At 41.6% G+C, this 24,644-nt stretch overlaps 1 protein-coding gene across 7 annotated transcripts in view; it reads left to right on the top strand.

Annotated features, from left to right (window-relative positions):
• FGF13 (fibroblast growth factor 13) overlaps positions 1-24,644 on the top strand; it is a 488,385-nt gene that overhangs the window by 406,570 nt on the left and 57,171 nt on the right. For 6 of the 7 annotated variants that reach the window (XM_044763925.2, XM_044763927.2, XM_044763924.2 and 3 more), the window contains 2 exons: positions 16,475-16,585; positions 22,439-22,542. In XM_044763925.2, coding sequence (XP_044619860.1) covers positions 16,475-16,585; positions 22,439-22,542 — 215 coding nt within the window. Of the gene's footprint in view, positions 1-13,639; positions 14,563-16,474; positions 16,586-22,438; positions 22,543-24,644 lie in introns of those variants that run through there. The other variant, XM_014855269.3, reaches the window with a different exon arrangement.

Below are 24,644 nucleotides of genomic sequence, written 5' to 3'. Positions count from 1 at the left end.
CTAAGATGTGGCAGTTGGAGTGGCTAAAGGGCTGGAGGGGGTGTTTGGGGAGGGTAAGCACTTTGGTATGTCTGAAATACATTGTGTCTGAGGCAGGAGGTAAGGGAGACAAGGAAGTCTGGGGCCAGTAAATGGATGGCTTGTAAGTGGGGAGCCCCTGAGACTTGTTAACAGGGCATGGCATGATCAGATTTGTTGATTAGAATTGTAGCAGTGAGCAGAGTGGTTTGATCACAGGCCAGAGAGAAGGCTATGGTGGAGTTCAGGCAAGAAATGAAATAGGAATAGGTGAAAGTCTTAATAGGAATTTAGGAAGATATTAAGAAGGTAGAACCTGCAGTACTTTGTTACTTCTTGGATGTGAGACAGGCAAGGGAAGAATTCAGGATAATGACCAAGTTGCTGGCTTGGTTGAGATGGGAGATGAGTCAGGAAAGGAATAGGATACAAGACACAACCTTAATAGCCTCAAGGAATAAAGGAAAGGAGCTGGTTTGGGGAGGTGAGTTCAGTTTTGGATTTGTTTAGTTCGAGGTCCTGGGTGGCATTTGGGTAGAACTATCCATATATAGATCTCGGAGGGGCTGTCTGAGCTGCTGAAGGTGAAAGGGAGGAAAAAGTTTTCCTCGACCCTCTTAGGGTCCCTGGCCGGGTCTGAAAATTAAACGAAGACAAATTAATAAGAGGAAAACATATAAATTTAGTATAAGTTTTATGTGACACGAGAACCTTCATGAGGAAATGAAGAAGCAATTAGAACCAAGAATTAGACCTGAGTATTTTTATGCTAGGTTTGATGAAGAATAGACAGTCTTGTAGAAATACGAAAGGTCAAAGAGTATGAGGTGAGTGTAGTAAACTGAAGCAAACTTAGCAAGGCCTTTCTGTTAGGATTCCTCCTGGTGTCCCTTTGTCTTCAAAGATAACGATGCTCCTTTCCCCTGGGTGCGAGGAGGGTGAAGAGGACACTTCTCACATGAGGCTTTTATGACCTGTTTCAGGGGAGAAGGGAGGAGGGAAGGTCAGAGTGACTTCCTGCACTTGTCGTTTCTCAAACTCCTTCAGCTTAAAATATTCAATATGCCAAAGTGTCATATTTGGGGTAGCGTGTCCTGAACCCCATCAAAGACCATGGAGATTTTTGGAGTTGGTACAGTAGAAAAGGTCATTATTTCCTGCACTATTTATGAGGCTAAGTCTGTATTGTATTTCGAGAGTCGGCAAAATATCATCTCCTTTTATTTTTATTTTATTTATTTATTTTTTGAGGAAGATTAGCACTGCGCTAACATCTGCCACCAATCTTCCTCTTTTTGCTGAAGAAGACTGGCCCTGAGTTAACATCCATGCCCATCTTCCTCTAATTTATATGTAGGACACCTACCACAGCGTGGCTTGACAAGCAGTATGTAGGTCCACACCCGGGATCCAAACAGGCAAACCCCGGGCCGCTGAAGCAGAATGTTCGAACTTAACCACTGCGTCACTGGGCCAGCCCCAAAGTGTCATCTCCTTTTAGAGGCCTTTCCTGACCTTCCAATCTCAATTAGCTTCTGTATTACTCTTGAATAGGATTCTGTCCTTTTGTTTTATAGCAGTGATCACAATTTATAACTACATATTTATGTTAATTGTTTACTCTCTGACTCTTCATTAGACTGTAATTTCCCTGCAAGCAGGATCACATCTGCCTTGTTCACTGCTGAATACCTACAGCTCAGTCTGGCACATAGTAAATGCTCAAGGAACATTTGTTGAACAGATGAATGAAGAGTAAATACCTAGAAAGAGGAGAATGAGGAAGAAAATTAGAGGGCATAGGTCAGAATTCTGAAGAACTCAAATGGTCAGTAAGAGGAAAATGAGATTGAGAACGAGCAGTCAAATATAGTTAGGAAGAAAACCAGGAGAACATAGTCTCGGAGAAGCCTATGGAAGAGTGTCAAGAAGAGAATGGTCAATAGCATCAGATACTGCTGGAAGGTTGTGTAATGACTGAGAAGCAGTCGTAGGATATAACAATAAGAACATTATTGATGATCTGAGTAAAAGCAATTTTTGTGTTATGGTAGAAGTAAAGACTAAATAGAGACTTCTAGTCCATATGTTGAACTAAGGTATTGCAGAAGCCCCATCTTTCCATAAAAATGTAGAAATAGTGGATAAATATTACCTTAAGTCTTTGACAATACACAAGAAAATTCAAAAGTGAAAAAGGACAATCTCCAGGTGACCGAAACAAAGCAGCAATTCAAAGCCAAAGCAAAGTGCAACAGTTGAAGCTAAATGGCCATCAGGAGTGTCAGAACTCGAGCTGTACCCTGGGGCTTAATGTGAAGCCACAGTCCTGACACAGAGCCGTGAGCTTCCTGCAGAAAACTAGGAGCCAGGAAGTCCTGCCCAGTTCAAGATAAATCAGGACTCCAGGCCTAGGGATGCAGAATGTAGGCACAGTGTCCATTCTGGGATTAGACCATAAGAAATTGAAACCCCACTTCTGAATTTGTACTAAAAATCTGGGAAATTAAAGGTAAAAGCAAAACTGACCTGGATCCAGTGAAATCCATAGAGTGCTGGCAGAAAAAGAACACAAAACTATAGAGATAGACACCTACTATCCAGGGTTCAAGTGGGACTTCTACAGAAAACAAGTCTCCTGCTGATGTTGAGCCCACAGTCAAATTTATAGACCAAGAAGAGAAATAGACCATTTCAGGGAGAGTCAGCAGCGACAATAAACAGGGTAATCCCTATTTCTGAAAAGTTGGGGCCGGCCCGGTGGCGCAGCGGTTAAGTTCGCATGTTCCGCTTCTCGGCGGCCCGGGGTTTGCCGGTTCGGATCCTGGGTGTGGACATGGCACTGCTTGGCATGCCATGCTGTGGTAGGCGTCCCACATATAAAGTAGAGGAAGATGGGCCTGATGTTAGCTCAGGGCCAGGCTTCCTCAGCAACAAAGAGGAGGACTGGCAGTAGTTAGCTCAGGGCTAATCTTCCTCAAGAAAAAAAAAAAAGAAAAGTTGTATAAGGCAATATGAAAGAGACTTTAACATAAATATCTTCAAAATTTTCAATAGGATCAAGGCAGGACTAGGATCCATAAGGTATGAGCAGCACATTGTGAAAAACTAGCAGACACATTAGAAAAGATGAAACAGAAATTGTGAAAATTATATATGTGTGTATGTATGTATATATTCATATATAATTTTTAATATATATTATTTTAAAATATATAATATTTGTATGTATATCAATGAAATAAAAACAGAACCAAACAATAGACTAAACCCAACTAGAGGGGTGATTAGTGAAGCACTCAGATTCTACACAGAAAGATAAAGAGATGGAACTAGGAAAGAGAAGTAAGGAGTCATGAAGGAGAGAATGAAGTCTCACATACACCTAAGGGAAGTTTCAGAAGAAGAATAGAGAGAGATTTAAGGAGAGCCAGTGGATGGGGGGTTGATGGCTAAATTTCCAGAATTGAAGAAAAACAGTTGAACAATTGAAGGAGCACAATTGAAGAGGAATGCAGTGAGTAGGAATATTTTTAATGTTTTAAATATATTCAAATATCAACCAAATATGAGTTGTCCCTCTCTAAAAGGGACATTGAAATTTATATAGAGAAATTACTAGGAATATATGTGTAGACACACACACACATAATATAATATTTAATAAAATCAGAGTGCATGGTGAATGTGAAGTAAGGAAGTGGGGATTGTTGGTAAAGACAAGTTCTTTTCAAGAATTTTGGCTATGAAGGGTAAGAAAGATTGAAGAGGAGCTGAATGAGCTTGTCTGACATATTAATTTATGCTATATGAATAGCAAATTCAGCTCAGCAACCTTATGTGTACATTTGCATGCACACACATTCATAGAGCCAGTAGTATAAAATGGCAGCCGACTTTAGATTGAGGGATTTTCCAAAGCTGTTCCTTCACTTGAAGCCACTCCAGCAGCCCGTTCAGTCATTTAAAATGTCACCGTTAGAGGCGCTCTATTTTAGTATGTATAATATTGCCTCCATAAGATCCCTATTAGAATGAGCCATTTCCTGTGGCAAGTCGGGGGGGGGGGGTTCATGAGGACATATTAGTGCTCATTAACCCAGCACTGATGAAAGTATCTGATTAACTAGCTATCTTACTGGAAAGCATTGGCCCAGGGATGGGATGCAGGAAGGACAATTTTAATGAAGGAGAAGAACTAGGACAGCCTGGATCCTAAAGTCTTGTCCGGACAAGCAGGTTCCTTTGGGGCCTCATAAGGACAGTAGGCATCTGGGCTGAGGTGCTGGCTTTACAGCATTGCCGGAGGCCTGCCTGGAGTGTACACACATGTACACACACACACAAATGTACACACACTATGTTGTTTTCGTTCTTCTTATAGTGAGATAGGGCACTATTGTTTTCCTTAACAACTCTGTTAAGTATATATTTTTTCAGACCAAAGGATACCAAGATTCTGATAGAGAAAGTAGGCACTGGTATTTTAGGGGCAGGAAGAAGAATGCAGTAAGTAGGAAGATTTTTTAATATGTTTTCAATATATTCAAATACCAACCAAATCCCAGTTGTCCTTTTCCAATAGGAATACTGAAATCTACATAGAGGAATTACTAGGATTATCTAGCCTGGACAGTCATCATTCCATAATCTTTAATTCATTTGTTAGCTTGAAGTTTTATGATCATCATAATAAAATTATTTAATAACTGCCCACATACAAATCTCTGGTCTCCAAGCTCACCCCAGTTATTGCAGGAGGAGAATGCCTGACTCACTGTGGCATACGTGCCAATTTAATTTTTATTTTGATTGGCATCTTTCCAAAGGGATTACTTCTACTAAACCCTCTGCTGATGGCAGTTGTAAATCGATAAACTATTATATACTTGAACATCACCATTGACAATATGTCCCGAACACGATCAGTGGGAAAGGGAAGACAATTGGTTTACAAGCAAGAAATAAACAACTCACACATGTCCATCAGAATATCCACATAGCACATTTTATTTCTCCTGATACCCAGAATGCTTCATGACCTGCCAGTAATCAATATTTCACAGAAAAGTACACTCTTGGAGAGTGGTTACACTGGAAGATCAACTCGTTGCCAAGTGATTTGAAGTGTTAGGGCATAAAAAATCCAAGGTTTCATAAATCCTCTCAGCTGAGGGGAAGTAATATGGCCTGGTAAGAAGTGTTCAGCACCAGGAGTCAGTTTAACCCAGATTTGAAGTCTGGCTTTATCCAATTTCATTCCCCAACTTCCTAGCTCTTCCTCATTCTCCAAAATTCATCTTCAGTGAGATGGTTTTGTGTGTGTGTGGTTTTTTTTTAAAGATTGGCACCTGAGATAACAACTGTTGCCAAACTTTTTTTTATTTTTTTGCTTTTTCTCCCCAAATCCCCCCAGTACATAGTTGTATATTTTAGTTGTGGGTCCTTCTAGTTGTGGCATGTGGGATGCTGCCTCAGCATGGCCTGACAAGCGGTGTCATGTCCGCGCCCAGGATCCGAACCGGTGAAACCCCAGACTGCTGAAGCGGAGCACGCGAACTTACCCACTCGGCCACGGGCTGGCCCCCAGTTTTGTGGGTTTTTTCCTTTTTCTGAAGCTGACTCCAATTCCTGCCCTCCTGTCCCCAGAGTTAGCTGTGTCTGCTTTTGTGTGCCCACAACACTTTGGACATTTGGTACTACTCTTACAGTGTTTAATCACATTTGTGTTTTAGTTATTTTCTTTACTTCTCTTTCTCCTCCACTCGAGGCCAGGGACAATCACTAGAGAGTCAATAGAGCACTTTTAAGAACACGGGATATGAAGTCCCAATGCCTGGGTTTGAATCCATTTGGCTCCACCACCTCCTACCTGAATGGACTCATTAACCTCTCTTAGCCTCAGCTTCTTCATCTGTAGAATGAGGTTAAGCTCATGAGGGTGTTGTATTAAATGAGTGAATAAGGATACAGTACTTAGAATAGTGCCTGGGATATAGGTAGTGCTCAATAAATAAATTATAGCTATTAGTACCTTTGCATCCTTCAGGGGGTAGCTCAGAAAATGGCAAATTGTTTGCAGTCAATTCCAAACGAATGCACAAATGAATGAATGAACAATTTGGCCCAGGACAAATTCATTTAACATCTCTTGCCTCAGATCTCTTCTCTAAAATGAGACTGTTAATTGAGCATCAAGGCCCCTGTTAGGAAATCAGGTTCTAAAATTGCTTGAGGTCTTCAGTGGTTGCAGAGAAGTTACTAAATAATTTCAGTCTCTTTCTACTTTTAGCTGTTTGTCAGAAGGGAAACGTTAGAGCAAGTTAGTTCGAATGGATACTGGAGAACCCCCTGATTGCAAAAGGATAGTCATGGGCTTCAGACCGTGGAAGTAAATACACTGTGTATAATATTTTTCTCTCTTTTGGCTGAACTCAAGCTTCCTGTAGCTGAAAGCAGATGGCAGACAAAAAGCTTACAGTGTGGAAAGCCAGTTTTCTCTGTATGGAAAGAGCTGAGAGAATTGGGAGTGCCTTAACTTCTTATCTCTGCTAAGTAGTGATGCAGATAAAGGCCAGTAAGTGTCCTTTGGGTCTCATAGCATTCCAAAGCCCCAGATTACCTGAGTCAGACCAGGTCCTGTGTCAAAGTGCTCTCTGTGCTGAGGCACTAAGAATGACATTAAACAGTGATTTATAATTATTTAATTTTAGTGAGAAAGGTAGTGATGCTTTCTTTAAATATTGTTCCAAGAAGTTATTGTTAAAAGTGTGTGAACTATATTCATAACTATAACAGGTCATATCCATTAGGTCATACGCTAATAGGTCATATCTAGTCTTGTTTGTTTTGTTTCATAATTCAATTTTGTTTAAAAAAAGAAACAAAAAACATAACTGAATTGAAAGTCATGCCATATTCCATCTTTTTCTGTTACCCAAGCTAAGAGACAGCCATATCCAGGCACCACTGTTCAGTGACCTAAATTTCAGACCCAGTGCCAAGGAGGAAACAATCGTATTTAAAGGGCTTGCTTTGTACACATGATTGCCTGAGATTCTTTAGTTTAAATACTGGCACTGCCACCTGGGTACAGGCCAGGAAACCATAGATATATCACTTAGTCTCTCTAGACTTCACTTTTCTCATCTGTAAAGTGGCAATAATGATAATACCTACCTTACAGGTTGTTGTAAGGGTTAAAAAATAGTGTTACAGCACTTAATTTGCTTGTCCAATTATAGCCACAGCATTGATTGAGCGTTATCACTATTTGAAACCCAGTTTTGGCAAAAAAAAAAAAATCTTAAGCAGAGTGGAGAGTTTAAAAACCATCTAGGGCATCTGCACAGTTCTTAGGTAGATCATGGACTTGTCCTTCGTCCCCTCCCTAGAATCTGGAGGAAACCATTTCCTCCAAATTCAGCATGTTCTCCTGCCCAAATCCTGGTTGGTGTCCAAAAAGAGAAGTGTTAAGACTCTTAATCCCGAGAGAGCACTGAAGTAGTTTTCCGTTATCTCTCTGCTCCTTTAAAAAATGACAACTGTTGATAGACAATTGGTGGAAGCAGTGCCGTTGGCAATCCAGAGTTCCCTGTGCTGGTTGCGAATCCTGCCCCCTTATCCTAAGTAATAATGAACATTAGATCATTTGCAAATACTGCGTTCCCTTCCTCAATCTTGAGTTTAGGTCATCTTCCTCAAGAAATCCTATTTCTTGAAACAGCTTAGATCCAGAAAAATTACTGATTGTCTGCTTTTGCCTCAAATCCTCCATCATGTTTTTCCTAGCTTTTCATTTAGATTACTTAGTTCACCAGGCAAGAAATGAACCCAGTGTTATAGATATTTTGCCTCTGAGTCTTGCACATTTTTAGTCTGCCATAAATGTTTCATCATAGAAACACTTCATTTATATTTGCTAGCCACCAGTCAGTTCATAAAATAGCAAATATTCCTTCAAGATATTCAAATATTAGTGAATAAAACTGAATCGAATTCAAAGAAGCTGGTGCTTTTGTTGGCTCTGAATGCTCTGTCACCACTGAGGCAACCCATTTGGTTAAGAATGAATTTATTGGATGTACAAAGTTTTTCCCACATGTTGGACGAGAGAAACTTTCAAAAATGGATGTGACTGCCTTGACCGACATGCTCAAAGTTCACCCAAAATGATCTTCCAAAGGCAAGGGCACTAGCTATCTCCATGCCCCATCAGACAGGATCTTAAACTTTCTCAATAATGATCTTGCTGTCCCTTTCCCCATGACCACTTCTTGGTTGCAGGTCATGGGTATACAAATAGTAGTGTAGTTTTTATGACAGAATGAGAACCTTGGAGACATCATCCCACATACCCACTGAGATAGATAAAATTTCTGTTGTATTCATAAAAGCTTCTATAGGAGAATCAGCAATTAATTATGGTATTTAACAACCCTTACTGAGACGAATGTTTCCCTTGTACAAAACTTTAAATCCCCGTATGTTGGAGCTTAACCTCATTTCCTTGTGTTCTCTCCTAATGATCATGAGAGAAACCTCCACCCCAGCAATCCTATATTTTCTCCAGGTTTTCTTGATTAAATGACCAAGCAGGTAATCAGAGGCCTTGAACTCTTGACGTTGCAGCTGCTATGGCTAATTAAGTGGCAAAGAGCTGAATTCATAGATATGATTAATACTGTCAGGGTGCTTTATGGTTTTAATGTTCATAAATTATGACTGAACAATGAAATTTTTATGTGGGTTATAGGATTTTTCTTCTTCGGGATTAGAATTAACCAGTGTGTTCCCAATTGATTTTAGGTATAAACTAGAGGTGACTTCAGTAAATTCTATAGCTTAAGTATTTAGAGAATGACCTCAGAGAGAGGACATAATGCAGACCAAGCCACCATCCTAGTGCAATGCAAGCCCAGGGTTCTCTGGCTTGTCATTCTGAATGCAAATCAGGAGAGCCAACCAATTTCTAAAAGAATGGTCCTGGAGACCTTTGTTTCTGAAGCATAATTCCCCCAAATGATCTGACTAGGAGAGACTCTTTGCCAGCTAATAAACGTGTCAGGTTATGTTACAGAATACAGTAGTCACACTTTCTGTCCCTGAAATTCCAGTGTGACATTGACAAGATTTCCTTAAATGCATTTTCTTCTTGCTTGGAGTTAAGTGGCAGAGCCTTTGCTAATGGCCTTTCTCTAATCTCCTCATTTGTATTTCTATCCAGTCATTTCCCTGGGCTTTTGGACATAATGAGACCACAAAAGGTGGTACTTGCTGCCCAGTCTCTTAAATACCCCCTCTGCTGCCCTACTCAGTTAATGGTGAGATCTAGTGTTGCTTGACCTTGTGCACGTGAACCAGCCTCTCCTTCCTCCCTTTGAGCTCATCATCAGCCCGTGACCTGGTAACCAGTCACTCAGATGTTTTGATGGACTGTTAGTGAAGATGGAGAGCAAACTGGCAAGTGGCTCCAATTATGTTTATCTTCACAAAGGGAGGGTGTTTGAAATCTCTCATTTTCAGAGTTTCGGAAAGACAGCCAATTCCTTTCTGCTCAAAAAGTACTGAGGCTGCTCCTGATTAGGCTGTCTGAATTCTCTCATTTTTACTCATCACAGTCACATCTGTTTGGGTTTCTCTCTCTCTCCTGGAGATGCCTCTTGAGAGCAGGTCCCTTCAGCTTCTTTACAGCTCATCTGAGGCCTGCCAAAAGAGATTGGCAGGGAACGATCAGCATTCTATGCTCTGATAACTCACATAACTCTCCCTTAAAAGAATGCTAAAACCTGGTTCTCAAGTGAAGCCATGAGGAATGGGGCCAAAGAGACTTCTGTATTTCTCTTTGGAATCCAATTTAGACTTTATGTTCTGGTAGGGTGGGAAGGGAAAGGGGAGAGAAGTATGAGGAGGGGAAGATAAAAAGGTAGGAGGAACATATACAAAAGAATCATAGACTCCCAGAGCCAAAAAGACTTTAAGGAACGTCTCATTCAGAGGTTTTCAAATGTTTTGTTTTTAGCAGCGGACTCTTTATTTTTTTCATAAGAAATCATACAATGAGCCCCAGCATATAAAAGAGCGGAGGTGCTGCGGTTGAAACATGGTGAGGGAACTTATATCACCTCCATGTACTCTCAGGGCTCCGCAGAATACAATTTGAAAGTCACTGAGTCTAAAGATGGCTAAAGACTTTAAAGATCGGAAAACTGAAACTCCAGCAGGAGAAATGACATGCCCAAGCTTACACAGCCAGTTAGTGGCAGAGACTAAAGTGGATTAAAATGTATGCCTCCTGTCAGGCTAGAACTCTTTGTGAGTTGAGTTGGAGAAAGGAGCTAAGGATGCTTCTTTCCTTAACATGGTCCAGGACAGAACTTGGTGGACGGTGCAGTGGAGGGACGAAGTCTGGGAGAAGAAAAGGCAAGTGGACCACCCAGCATAGAGGAGTTGGGAGCCCTGGGGTTAAGCAGGGAGAATTGAAACTGTGAATCTAGAGGAGATCCCAGGAAGTTACATAGCAAAGGTACAGTGTGAACTGGTGGGAACTGAGCAAGACAAGAGAAAAAGGCACTTTGGAAATAAGCGTCAAAGGAAAGTTCTTTATTCTTCCTCCCATTAAAATGCCATACTACTGGTCTGGAGGGGCAGTAAGGCAGAAAGAAAAGGCAAAATATGCTTTTCTAGGGTAGGCTGCAATTCTTTCCTTTACTGCGCCTTCCTAAGATGAATGGGGTTTTGGCACAATTCTCCTTTGAGGATTTGAGAGTTATATTCACACTCTTCTCTGAGTTCGGAAGCACCTGAGAAATACATAAGAGAGTTAGGAATAGATCAAAATATTTGTTTAATTAATGGCTAAGATGATTGCACAATTTGATTTGGACCCAAAGTCAAAATGGCTTTCCTTCACTTTCCCCCTAGTTGCTCCCCCTCTAGTCACAGGCCTCTGTGAGTTCTCTTACTGGAGGAGAGAAGAGAATGCATGTGGTCTGTAGGCAGACAGATCACAGAGATTTAGAGGCCCCTATCTCTAGCCTCACCAATCATGTGTCATTTCTTTTCTTGTCCATGGAGATGAAAGAAGACAGGGGGTGATATAAAAAGGCAGAAGTACATTTTATGGACTGACAGGAACATGTGGCAGGGAGAGAGTCGGGTTTCCCTATACCCCTCATCTTTCAAGATTAAACAATTATTAATTTGGAGAGAGAGGTTAGAGCAAGAAAGGTGTCTATAAACACCCATAGAATCATCCAGTTATCACCTTGGCCCAGGGGTTCCTTGAGGTCAGGGCATAGAGTTTAATTCTCTAATTTATTAAAAAAAAAAAAGCTGAGGGTGGTGGATAGGGGTGAGTAACAGAGCTGATGTATTTACATGTTTGTGTTTCAACTTTGTAATGATGTGCCCCTCCTCATTATATATTCCAGAAGTCTTCTCCGCATCTATTTACCTCCAATACCCACCTCAGAGTGGCCATACACGTAACTGTCCAGGCATCCTGAAAATACTTTAGGAATGGTGTTTGCACAAGCAGTGAGTGCTTCCCGATGGAGAAGTGGAGGAAAGAGTGTGGGAAAGCCCTCCTCATTTTCTCAGTACCATCTCCTCATACTTCCCAAGTTCTCTCCCTTGCTTGAGTCAGAACTCCGTCCTTCTTTAGCTTTTTCACGTCTGCTTTGGTTCAGGGTCCTAAGAGAGAAGCAAGAAGAAAGAAAAAAAGGCCCTTGGGGTTGGTGCTCAGCAGAAGGTAAAAAGAGGCAGAGAGCAAGTAGAAACCTCTTAACTGTCCCTCCCACACCCCAGATATATGGCCCTGGTCAGAGCTTCTTCTGACCCCTCTTTTGGTTGGATTATTTCCCTTCATGGTACTTGGAATTTGAGTTGCATACATTCTGACCCAGGAAACATCCTCCTACCCTTCAGAATCAATATAAATCATTTGTCATTTATTTTCAACAAACATTTATTGGGCATCAACTATGTGACAGAAACTGTGCCGGGAGATGGGAATTTAGTGGTGACCAAGACCCAGTCCCGATTTTCAAGGCGTTCAAAGTCCAGTGGGAGCAGAGCAGGGTTCTCCCTCCATGAATTGAAGTCTGAATGTGGATACTTGCATTGCCTTGAGGTGCTAAAACTCTCTTCTACCTTGTCCTCCCTTTTCCTTTGGGAAAACCAAAAGCACAAACAAGTAGACTAACCTGCAGGGAATTTCAGACCAGTTGGCATCATTCTCCTGTAACTATCCATCTCAGCCCCTGCAACCTTCAGCCCAGGCTGCCTTTGCAGACGCATGCTAGTGCTTCTGATAGGGCAGGAGACATTTCAAGATTGGGGAGAAGTGGAAGGGAGGGTGGCAGCAGCCTCCCCTGTGGAGCAGTGAAATCTACAGAAGGGTCAGGTCAGCTGTCAGCTCTGATGGGCTAAGACGCCTGAAAGAGTTTCCTAGTTGGGAGCTCAGGCAAGAAAAGAAGGGCTGGAGCCTGGGCATTTGGTTTTGCATCTACATCAATTCTGAAAATATCTGGAAGGGGGCAGAGGTCCAGTAAAGAGAGTGTGGTGGCAGCTCCAAGATAGAGCAGCCCTACTGTGGGGGGCTTCCTTTTGGGCATCAGAAATGCAGTAAAATAGTAAAACAATCGTGTCTCTTTGAAGGTGGAGATGTGGATGGGCCATTCTCTTTTGTTGCATTCTTGACCTCAGAACTCCTCCTTTCTTCTTCTCCAGATTAAAACATAGGGAAAGGACAGAAATTGTGACTAGAGCGAAGCGAGCAAAAAGACAGACTTGATTCCTGAATTGGAGGGAAGGGAGGCTGCTTGAGCTTGAGCAGAAAAAAAAAAAAAGTAGATTGGAGATGGGCCAGAGCTTAAAAAAAGAGGCTTCGCTCTGCATTTCCCAAATACTGCTTATGGTACACGACCCCAGCTCTCTGCTTGGATCCCAAACCCGAACGGAACGATGAGGGGCCGCAGAGGAAAAACGGGGTACTGAACGCACAAATTGGCATGAAATGAAAAGTCAGCAAAAACCACTGGGTGGCAGCGTGGTGTGCGGGCGCAGCTCTGCAGTGCCTGCTGCTACTGCTGCTGCCGCTGCCGCGGGGGCTGAACCCGTCTGGGAGCCCTGGCCTCTCTCCTGAATGGCTACAAGTGTCGCCATGCGAAATACCTCAGCTGGGGCCTCGGTGTGTGGGGATGTTGTGAGTCCCAGCCTGGGGCAGGGGGCTGGCGAACTTCCCAAGGGCTCCAGGCCGGGTGTAATCTGGCCAGCTAAGATTCAAACACTAACGAAACACCCTACCCCGCCATTCCCCATCTCCAAGCAACCCCCCGGCTCCTCCAACCCAACCACCTCATCCCGGTACCTCCTCCATCGCTGTTTCCTCCCGAAGCTCCTTTAGGGAAGAGGAGGGGAGAAGGATTTGGGCGATGTGGCAGTGCCTAATTCCCTACAGGTGTTAGCCCAAGCGGTCCGCCGGGGACTTGGGGGGTGGGGCGGGTAGGGGCGGCAGGCGGCCGGGAGCCAGTGGGCTGGGCTCCGGGAGGGAGGGGCCGCCGGGGGAGGGGGCCTAGCGGAGGCCGTCGCGCTCTTCCGGAGGGTGCCTGCGGCGACTGAATTCCTGTGCTGAGACTGTGCCGCGCCCAGGGCAGCAGCAGCAGCAGTAGCAGTAGCAGCAGCAGCAGCAGCAGCAGCAGCAGCAGCAGCACCAACAACAACAGCGAAGATGCGAGGCCATTACCTGTTTGATCCCTGTCGGAAAGCTGGCATGGGCCAACTTTTCCCGATTGTCAGGCCAAGAAGTTGCAAGGACTAGTCGGAGGCTCGGAGGGGCCAGGGCGAGGGCGCGCTCCCCGCGCGCTTCCTCCTTCCCTCCTCCCTCCTGCCGCCCGCGCTCGCGGCCTGCCTCCGCCCGCGCTCTCTCCCTCCGCCCGCCTCCCTCCTCGGCCCCCTCCGCGCGGCACAGGGCGGGGGGTGCCGCGAAACTCCGACCCGAGCCGCTTGGACTCGCACAGTGTCCTCGGGGCGCAGGGGCCGAGCGCACGCAGTCGCGCAGCTCTGCCTCCGCCTGCCAGTCTCGCCCGCAATCCGGCCCGCGGCTGTGGCGTCGGCTCGGACCCTGGCAGCCAGCAGCCCGCGCGGGAGCCGGACCACCGCCGGAGGAGCTTAGACGGCATGCTGAGCCCCCTCCTCGGCTGAAGCCCGAGTGCGGAGAAGCCCGGGCGAGCGCAGGCTAAGGAGACGAAGGCGGCGAAGGCGCGAGACCAAGCGGGCGAGCCCGGAGGAGCGGGAGGAGGAGGCGAAGCCAGAGAGGGGCAGCAAAAGAAGTGGTGGTGGTGGGCGTCGTGGCCATGGCGGCGGCTATCGCCAGCTCGCTCATCCGTCAGAAGAGACAAGCCCGCGAGCGCGAGAAATCCAACGCCTGCAAGTGTGTCAGCAGCCCCAGCAAAGGCAAGACCAGCTGCGACAAAAACAAGTTAAACGTCTTTTCCCGGGTCAAACTCTTTGGCTCCAAGAAGAGGCGCAGAAGGAGACCAGGTCGGAAGGGGCTCTTGGCTGTCTTTTTTGTTTTTTGTTTTTTTTTCATACTTTACGAGCGCGGAGGGGCTGGAGGGCGTGTATATGTAAGCGTAGGTGAGTTTGTCGGTGGCCCATCTTGCGCGAATGTGGCCACCTAGCTGGTGTGCGTGCGTGGGCAGAGATTGCTTTCTCGCCTCCTTCGAAACAGTAACAGGCTTGCTGCATTGCAACTGCTGTGGGACAGGCGCAGAGCCTGGGGCCGTACCCTGCCCAGGAGGCGCGCCCTCAGCTTCAGACATGCCACATGTGTGCATGCCCCTAGGCCCCTGGCAGGCGTGACCCAGACATGGCTGTCGTGTGTGTGTGGCGTGGAAATTGCAGGCGTGGCGCTGGGCAGACACCATGCCCCCCCCCCCCCCCAGGAGAACCTGGGGAATCCCTTCCTTGCCTTTATGTCTGCAAGTCTGACCCTTCCCTGCCAGCTTCCACCCCTAGGGACGTGGACTTGCGCTATCCAGGCATTCTGTTTCTTTGATCACTTTTAAGCTTATTGGGACAGGCTTGACTTGTGGTGCAGCTTTGAAATATTTGTTGGAGAGGGGGGAGTGGATTCCTAGAATCTTATGGCAAAGAGCTTCGTGATGTGGTCCGACTAGTAAAACTGTGGTTACTTGCTACTAAAATGCAAGATTGAAGAGAGAACTTAAACTCATAGCCAGGGTCCTTTTGAACCTATTTGGTGGTAAGAGTAACGAGATATTCCGGTGCAAGAGGAAATTCGCACAGCTCTAGGTGTCAGGTTGCGTCAAGGTAGACCTTCATGCGAACATGAGGCTTATTTGGCCATTCTTGACCAAGTGAATCCTTCACGCTGTTTTCTTACTTTTAACTGGATAAGTATTATAGAATTTCAGACTTATTCATCATCTGTTATTTCTCTGTTTATGTGTTCTACGCACCCTGGAATGAAAATGCAAACATACATTTTCTGTTTGCTCAAAGTTTTTAAGGCATTAGCTGTAAATTAGACCTGTTTTAAAAAGGCTTAAGCATTTGCAAAGTGTGAGTATGTGGTCCAAATAATCACATAAATATTATTTCAATGCAGGTATCTGTGTTAAATAAAAGCGAATTTTGGATAACACAGCTGTTACTGGTAAATTAGGTACTTTATTAATCTATGGTGATTCATAATTGAAAAACATTTTAATTAAGACCATATTTTGGATAATTATATTTCTGATATTAAATTAGAAAATACGTATGAACTAATTTTCTTTCATCTTCACCAACAAAACCCTGCTCTTTTTGTACCCATTTCCCTATTGATAATTAATATGATAGGGTGTGGTAATGGTTGTTTTATTCTCTCCTCCCCCCTTCTCTCTATCACTACTCAATTTTCTAAATATGTGTCTTTTGATGGGATTCCAGGTTACTTATGCCCTTTCAACCTTCTTAGAATGGAGGGGACTATTTATTTCAAATTTCAGTGATTCTTAGGGAAATCTTTACTAGTGTGTTTTTGGTCCCTGGTTGGCAAACACTCTAAATTATCTTTGCATTTCTCCTTTTCCTTCCACATGAAAAGTGGCACATTGTTAAGAGGCAGAATATGCCATTTGCCAACCCATTCCGAATGCTCAATGAGATAGACTGCCACTCTGTAAGCCAAAGGACACGCTCTCAGAAACTGTAGCTGATGTTAGAGCTTTAGGACTTTACCAGTGTTACCAGGTAGAAATCAAATGTTTTTTCAGTTTGGAGATTTATTCTACAACTTGGAGTTTCTTTCAGAGGATTCTTTAAAAGTATAGTTTGACTTTTTTCCACTAAAATTTGTAAAGAAAATTAGAATTTTGATTTTTGAGTCTTTTCAACTACTTATGCACAACTTATCAATTGATCGAAACCGTTGTTCTCTTTGCAGAGCCTCAGCTTAAGGGTATAGTTACCAAACTATACAGTCGACAAGGCTACCACTTGCAGCTGCAGGCAGATGGAACCATTGATGGCACAAAAGACGAGGACAGCACTTACAGTAAGTGACTGCAAAATAAATAGTATATCCCAGCGTGTTGTTGACATTGTGTTTTCTTTCTCTATATTTTAAAATAAACCACTCTTGCTGAATCCTGCAGTGAATGCAAAATAGAGTTGTACTATATCATCATGTTTATGCACGTTAACCTAAATGAAGTGGAACATGGAAATAGCTAAAATAGTGAACTATAGCAAATACTGTTGACACCATCTGAAGAACAATCCAAATGTCATCTCCATGGTAATCTGGATAGATTTATGGCTGTCCTTTGGATTTTATTACTTTTTTCCCACAGAAAATTTACTCACCCACACACTGATCCTGAAATAGCACGTTATCTCTACTCTTAAGAACCCATCTCATCCCAAGAGAGAGGAGTGGTTTCAGGTCATGAGAAATCATCATTACAAGCTTTCACTTCTGCTCCCCCCTCCACACATACTGATAACTCTGAGACTAATTGGGATTTTAACATTGAGATACCTCGACAGGTGGGTAAAGCTATTTCTTTTAGTGCTTTATTTTTAGCCATGGTTTAAGTAAAGACCAAATTGGAGACCATAATGGTGAACCTAAAATGGAAATATGTCAAAATAAAGTCAGTTTTATTTCTAGTTATTGAAGTAAGGTGATTCCAAGATGTTCCACAACCTTTTATTACACATGCTTTATGTATTTGGAGTAATAAAAACATAAACTCACAAAGAGTGAAACCCTCTCTTCAGTGATAATAATTGGTGTTTTCTTGCAAGTTACGGATTTCTGCAGACCTATGAAATGTTCCAGGAGGCTAAAACACCTAGTTCTCACAATTCATTCTCTATTTTCGCTAATTTATATTGCATTTTCTCTCAGATTTTGATGATTTTCCAGAAATATTACCATTGTCAGCTAAGACAGCAGTGAAGGAAAGCCGGTGTGGATACTAACAAGTCCTCTGCAGCATTTATAGAGATGCTTGGCTATAGACAGCGAAGTTGGAGACAAGGGTCCCAATGTTAAGTGTTAAAGAGTTTCACACCTTTTAAGAATGCTTCCTGGACTGATGGCCAGGCTATGACTTCAAGAGGAAGTCACCTTTAATTACCCTTGAAGAAAACTCTGTTGGCACCTAGGATGAAAAACATTCATACTAAATGGTTCTTCACTGTTTTGTAACATGCTGTGTTACTGTTGTGATATTAAGTTTCTACAATGAGTGTCCTAGATGTTCTTTTATGCGTGCTCTTCTATTTGAAAACATTAGTCAAATGTAAGTAGAGGGTTTTGCTGTAATTATGTAACAGACATTAGTACATGATGATCAATAATAAAACATTCCCATAAGTTGTATGTACAAATCGGTGTTTGAGAAGGAATTAGGGGGTATAATCTGCTCTGTTTTCCAAAGTACCTCAGCAGAATGGATCCTTTGGGTATTGGAAGGAGGGTCATGATTAGCTGCTAATGATCTGCACCCAGTCAACTTTTCTCCCATCTGTTTTTAACATCTTCTCCAGATCGAAATCAGAGAAAAAATTGAGTCCAGCGTTCACATGTGTTTCCTGAAAAGGAAAAATTTTTAAAAAATTAGACAATTCATTTGCTGTGCTTTATAAACAGCGATATGCAAAATGCATCAAGATCACACTGTATGTAGTCATTTTAGGATCTACACATAGATACACATACATATAAAGATACAGCCACACACATGTACACACACCTATACGTATGCAAATCAAGGCTCCATTTCTGACTATGGAGCTTTAAAATCATGTCAGCTTTTACTCTTCATTTCCTACATATGTGTAGCTTCTGCCTTTGGTTTTCTTATAATTCTGACTGATATGCATGGCATTTCTATGTACTAATGATATTGTAAGACCTTTAAAGAGCATAGCCAGAATCTGTGTTTAGGCAGAATGAAGTGATGAGAGGTAAGTCAACCAACTGTAAGTATTACCATAGCACGAAGCATAAAAATGAAAAGTATCTGAAAAGAAATAGCAGGTCTGTGGGTCGTGACTCAACTCCTAATGTCAGGTGTGTCCAGAGGCGAGGGAGCAAGCTTATCTTCCCAGTCGAGGATATGGTAGGGCATAAGTCATCAGGAAATAAGAATGTTTAGTGATGAACATGATCATTAAAATGGAAGTCTAGCCATCCAAATGTATTCTTTTTCTGTTTTCTACAGACAAGCAATTTCCTTGGCATTAATTAATTAATTATTTGAAATGAGTGGAACACGAATACAAGTTTTTTTTCATCTATCATGCTTTCATTTATGTAGTATTTCCTTAATATGTACTCTTGTTGTTCATATTTTTTATTTTTATTAATTTTTAGTGCTTTTCATTGTATTTTTCTCATTTAGTTCAATTTGATTGATTTTACGATATTTTAATTCTGACATGGTAAGCAAGATCATGATAAAACAAATCAGTCCACATTTACCCAGATACATCTATTTCTAAAAACATATGTTTGATAGTGTGCATTTAAGCTGACCTTAGGTAGATTTATTACAATGGTAAATGTCAGTCCCATAAAATCTCACTGTGAGCAAGTCAGCCATTGTAAATTAAGTATTTCCCCCTGAAAACGAAAAGATGGTAGACATTTCATAACAGCAGTTTTATTGTATCTGCTTTGGGTGCAGTGAGGGCTGTTTTAATAGAATAGACAACTTTCCCTTCAAACCCACAATAGTGTTACCAGTGCAACGTCTCAAGTCTTTCCACTCTCCATTAAGATATGCTTTTATTAATTACTCCCTTTGAGAAATTGACCTTAGCCAAACTGATGAAGAAGGTTGGACTCAGGGTCATATTCAGCAAAAGTTGAGTATCAACTATGTGCACATCTCTGAGAAAATGGTCCCTTCAAAGTAGAAGGAGTTTGTTTTTATGTAGACACAACAGAGAACAAACAAGAAACAAAGGCCCTTTTATTTATTAAAAAGCTTCTTCAGGGACTGACCCCATGGCTGAGTGGTTAAGTTTGCACGCTCCACTGCAGGCGGCCCAGTGTTTCGTCAGTTCGAATCCTGGGCACGGACATGGCACTGCTCATCAAACCACGCTGAGGCGGCGTCCCACATGCCACAACTGGAAGGACCCACAACTAAGAATATGCATCTGTGTACCGGGGGCATTGGGGAGAAAAAGGAAAAAAATAATAAAATCTTTAAAAAAAAAAAAAAGCTTCTTCAAGACTTTGACAGAAATGGAAGAAGAGATTTTAGGCATTTAATGAATTTGTTTTAGATACACAAATGAAATAAATTGTTTTCTTTTCACGTTTAGAATATTTTCATTCTAATCAAAATAATATCTTAAGTCCATGAAGAAGTACTCCAGATTTAGAGAAACAAAGTCATATGGGAAAATATTGATTCTGTCCAAGCTCACCCCTGATATAATTTCTTTGCATTTGTATCTGGAAAGACTGTGACTTTAGACAGACTTAAACCAACCCAACTTATGACGTATCTTGAATGTCTAAAGAAAAGCAAAGATTGGGTACTATGACCAACCATTCTCCACTTTTGCACATCTCTTCATGCTTTTGTTTTGGAGTGGTGTCTTTTGTTTTTGAGTCGGGCTTCATAGAAATTTACGGTACGTAGTGAAAAATTCATGTTCTACTAAATAGTTAATACCATTACTCAGGAATAGATAATCCAAGGCATGGATTACTGATGTTCTTTGCTTCTCTTCCTCCTACTGCTATCTGATGTTTGGAATTTGAGCATTTTATTGCTCATTAAAATCCACATCAGAGAGTGGTTGGGGCACATGGTGAAAATCAAATTTCACTCTTTTTCTTTTGCTTGTTTCAAGCTGCATTAAGAGAACTAAGGAGCTTCAGAATATTTTAAAAAATGAAGTTCCAGAAACAATTCTGAATTTCATTTATCATTCTTGGTCGTCTGTTACTATGACTAAACTAAGATTCAGATGTGTTGGTGTTCTATTTGTCTAGTGGTATGTAGTGGTATAGTTTTAAACCAAACCCATATGAAGGTTTTTGTTTGGTTTCATTTGGTTTTATAGAGCTCAGAATTTTAAAACTATGAGGTTTTCTATAATAGGATTGTGATCTATTACATCCCAAAATATAACATTATCATGTTTTCACCACACAGATTGCTGTCAATCCACAAATGTGTGTTGAGCACCTGCTGTGAGCAAGGTATCATCAACACTGAGATATATCATATACATGACATGCTAAGAGATATCAGACATCTTTCCTGTGCATTGCATTGTCAAATATAGCATGAGATTCTGGCTTGCAATCTGTGCAATTACTTTCCTTTACCTCACGTAACAGAAGGGCACAGCTTTTAATATGATGAGTATTGAATGAAGTGCCATCAGTGGCATGTGGTAGGAACACTTGTATTTTGAACTGTACAATATGTCCTAGCTCCTCTTTGATAACACCCTGATTTTAAGGGAAAGATACATTGTAGGCTCACCAAGAAATATTTAGTTCTTCATTAATATTTCTCATCCATATTACCACATCTACTACAGCAGAATGTATATGCGCCAAAATAAGAGATCTCAGAAAAACTATTCTTACCCATGAGGTGACTCCTTTACATTCTTGTTCACAGAAATGATAGCAGACTGATTTATCATCCTCAATAGACTTACAAACCAAGGCAGAAATCATCAACATTGGTCTATGACTCTTGAGAGAAAGGTACACAGGCTATTTTCAAAAGATGTGTGTGGCAAGCACTACGTTTTAAAAATGTACCGTTTTATTTTTATCCATGGTGTAGGAGGGAGTAGACAGCTGGTAGGGGGAGGACGCCCACTGGTTTTCTCCAGTGAGTGGTGTGTGATTGTGAGGAGAGCCTGGGTGTAAGTTTCACGCAGTCAAACCTTCAAATGGAAAAATGAAGGCCCCTTTGGCACCACCCGGCTGCCCACTTACAACTATCCCCTCCCCATTAAATAAATAAATAAATAAATAAATAAACCTCTTAAGTTCATCATTTTTATTCCTATAACCTTTGCTCCTGGAGATTGAAAGCTAAGACCCCTTTCAACCCTATCTCGGAAAATGTTGGCTCTTTAAGAAATACTACTCTGGGGGCCGGCCCCATGGCCAAGTGGTTAAGTTCGCCGCTGCGCGGCCCAGGGTTCGGATCCTGGGTGCGGACATGGCACTGCTCGTCAGGTCACGTTGAGGCGGTGTCCCACGTGCCACAACTAGAAGGACCCACAACTAAGATATACAACTATGTACGGGGTGGGGAGGTTTGGGGAGATAAAGCAGAAAAAAAAAAGAAATACTACTCTGGGAACATGAGAGTACAAAATGACTATTTTTTAAGGCCTGGATTTATTTTGGGGTTGTTGCATTGGAAATAATGCAGATCATTTGAACGATGGAGTTGGACTAGTGTCTTTTCTAAGATTCTAGGAATCTCTCCCCAACTGGTAGATGGTAACTGCCTGTAACTTTCAGCAGTTATCCAGGGGAGCAATTTAAACCTTAGTTTGTTAAGGCTAAAGCTATTTAAAATATAGACCAATTCGTGGAGCTGGCTCTTCCAGAAACATCAAGATTTCCAACCTCCAACACTATACAAACCATGGAATTATCTTCCGTTTTCTCCAGGGTGTTTGAGAATATGTAGTTATAGCCCCAGTTATGTGACTGCAACCACAAATCAAGTATACGAAAAAGTAGAAGCGGCCCCATCTATCTGAATGTGTATAAATCTATATCTGTCTGTTCTTACCAAACACACATTACTTTTGGAAGACCAGACAGTCCTGCTGGAAACATTGAAAAGCTGTGGAATACAGAATTATAACATGGTTTTCCCATTCTTTTTGATTTCAGCTCTGTTTAACCTCATCCCTGTGGGTCTTCGAGTGGTGGCTATTCAAGGAGTTCAAACCAAGCTGTATTTGGCAATGAACAGTGAGGGATACCTGTACACCTCGGTAAGCCTTTCACTGTGGTCATGATTTGACTATTCTAGTTTTCATTTGATGCGAAATAAAATATGCTGCATACGTGTCATCAGTGAGGAATTCTCGTGATGTGAGGAAGAGTGTTCTTGATGGAAATATCTCATTTGAAAGGACAAATTAAATTGCAGTGACAATTTATCTATTACTAATTAATCATTTGAAGCTAACATTTTTGTTATAAAATCAAAGATCCACAAAACATTTTTGCGTTCAGCGGCATTTGGATTATTATTTTATATAACATGTAATGATCTGTCTTGCTTTGCAGCTGTGGGAAGCACAGCTATTTCTGTAACTCAGTTTAACATATATTTACCCATGTTTACTCCCAAAGAAATTAATGAGACCTCTTTCTCTGATCAACTCTAGGACGTAAAGAGCGGTTCTAGAAGTGTTTCTGTTTCTTATCCTCAGTTCAATTAGGTCACAATTGCTGTCTGCCTCTACTTTAAATACTATTTTTTTCTTCAAGCACAGTTCAAATTTCCCTTACATACAAATTCCTGCTTGCTTTTTTTCTTACAAGAGGTAACTAAGTAAAAAATGGAACTTTTTTCGAGAAATTTATAAACAGTGTGGACAATAATTGACAATTCAATTAGGAACATGGGGCCAAATGAAGCTTTTAAAAAAATCTTGACATTTAAATATAGGCAGAAATGGTATGGTACCAGAGTTAGGATTTCATTCTTGTCAGTAGATCGAGTTACAGATTACAGGAGACCACTTTCTATATGAATATTTTTTAATCTTTGTTTTGAATTTCATGTATTTTAGGAAAAGGATAGGATGTTAAAAATGGAGAATATTGCTTGCCACACTTCCTACTCAATAGCCTTAAAGGAGGCTATTGCCATGACTATAGAAATCCATTCCTCAAACTGCAAAAGTGGTTCCCTGGAGCCACTCTTGTTCTCACCTCTTCCCTCAATTCGCTTCAGAGCCAGGTGTGTAGAAAGATTCTTGGCAGCCATGGTAGAAACCATGTCATAACCCTGTTTTTCGGAAGTCAGGATAGGATAGAGAGGTTGGACAGGAGGAAGACCACACAGGGCTCATCATTTGGTAAACTGGATAGTCCATTTCATTTTTATGATAAAAGATTAATTATCAGCATAATCATCAAACGCTGGTCACTATAAACATTCCTGTCAGGCCATTTCAGCTGTCTTGTGATTTAATAAATGCAAGGGTTTTTTTCTTTTTACAATTGAAAGATTTGGGTTTATTGCAAACTTTGTGAATTCTGTCACTTTATTAATACATTGCTATTATTATAAATGATAGGAAAGGGGATTTGTTTTTCAGATTTGTGCATTAAGGTAAGATATTTTAATAATGGAGGATTTTAATTAACCTCATTTACATCAACAGACTACCTCAACAGGTCTAGATGCAAAGGTAGGTTTTTAATGAAATAAATGACTGCTTTCTGAAACTGCTATGCAAGCATGGGAAGGAAATGGAATATACTGAGCGTACTTTTGAGAATGTAAATACCAGATGGCATAGGAAATAATTGCTGGTAAGGCATCCAGTATTTCACTGAGTTATGGTCATCATCGTGGTGCCCTGATGAGACGGGTTGATTTAAAAAAAATCTTGCAACAGTAAAGTTAAAAAAAATTGGGGAATAATAGTATGAATTACAGTGAGAAAAAGTCATGTAAGTATGATGTCAGGCGCCCCCACTCAAGAAAATTAGGGCATTCAGTGTTATGCTTAGGGAACTGATGTCAAAAATTCTTAGCCTACCATTTAAGTTAACCATTATTCTAGCAAACAGGTAAATGTCGATGCGAGCTCATTTCTAAGGGAGGCTTCTCGGGAATCAGCACTGTAGATTGATGGGCTTACTTTACATGAGGGGGGAAGCCAATAGACAGCAAAACATGGGACATTTTGTATACATTTCCTGTTAAGGAAAAGGAATCTTAAGTAAGCATTTTCTCTTAAGGAAAAGAAACCATGTTTTTGTTAAGGAGGAAAGATGTCTGGTTGATAATCCTAGAGTTCGTATAGGGAAAAAATATCCAAATTAGTCTGCTCCAGGAAAGAATCTGAATGTTCTC

This window comes from Equus asinus, chromosome X (assembly GCF_041296235.1).
Source record: "Equus asinus isolate D_3611 breed Donkey chromosome X, EquAss-T2T_v2, whole genome shotgun sequence".
Taxonomy (NCBI): Eukaryota; Metazoa; Chordata; class Mammalia; order Perissodactyla; family Equidae; genus Equus; species Equus asinus.
This window is presented reverse-complemented; position numbering and strand designations above follow the sequence as displayed.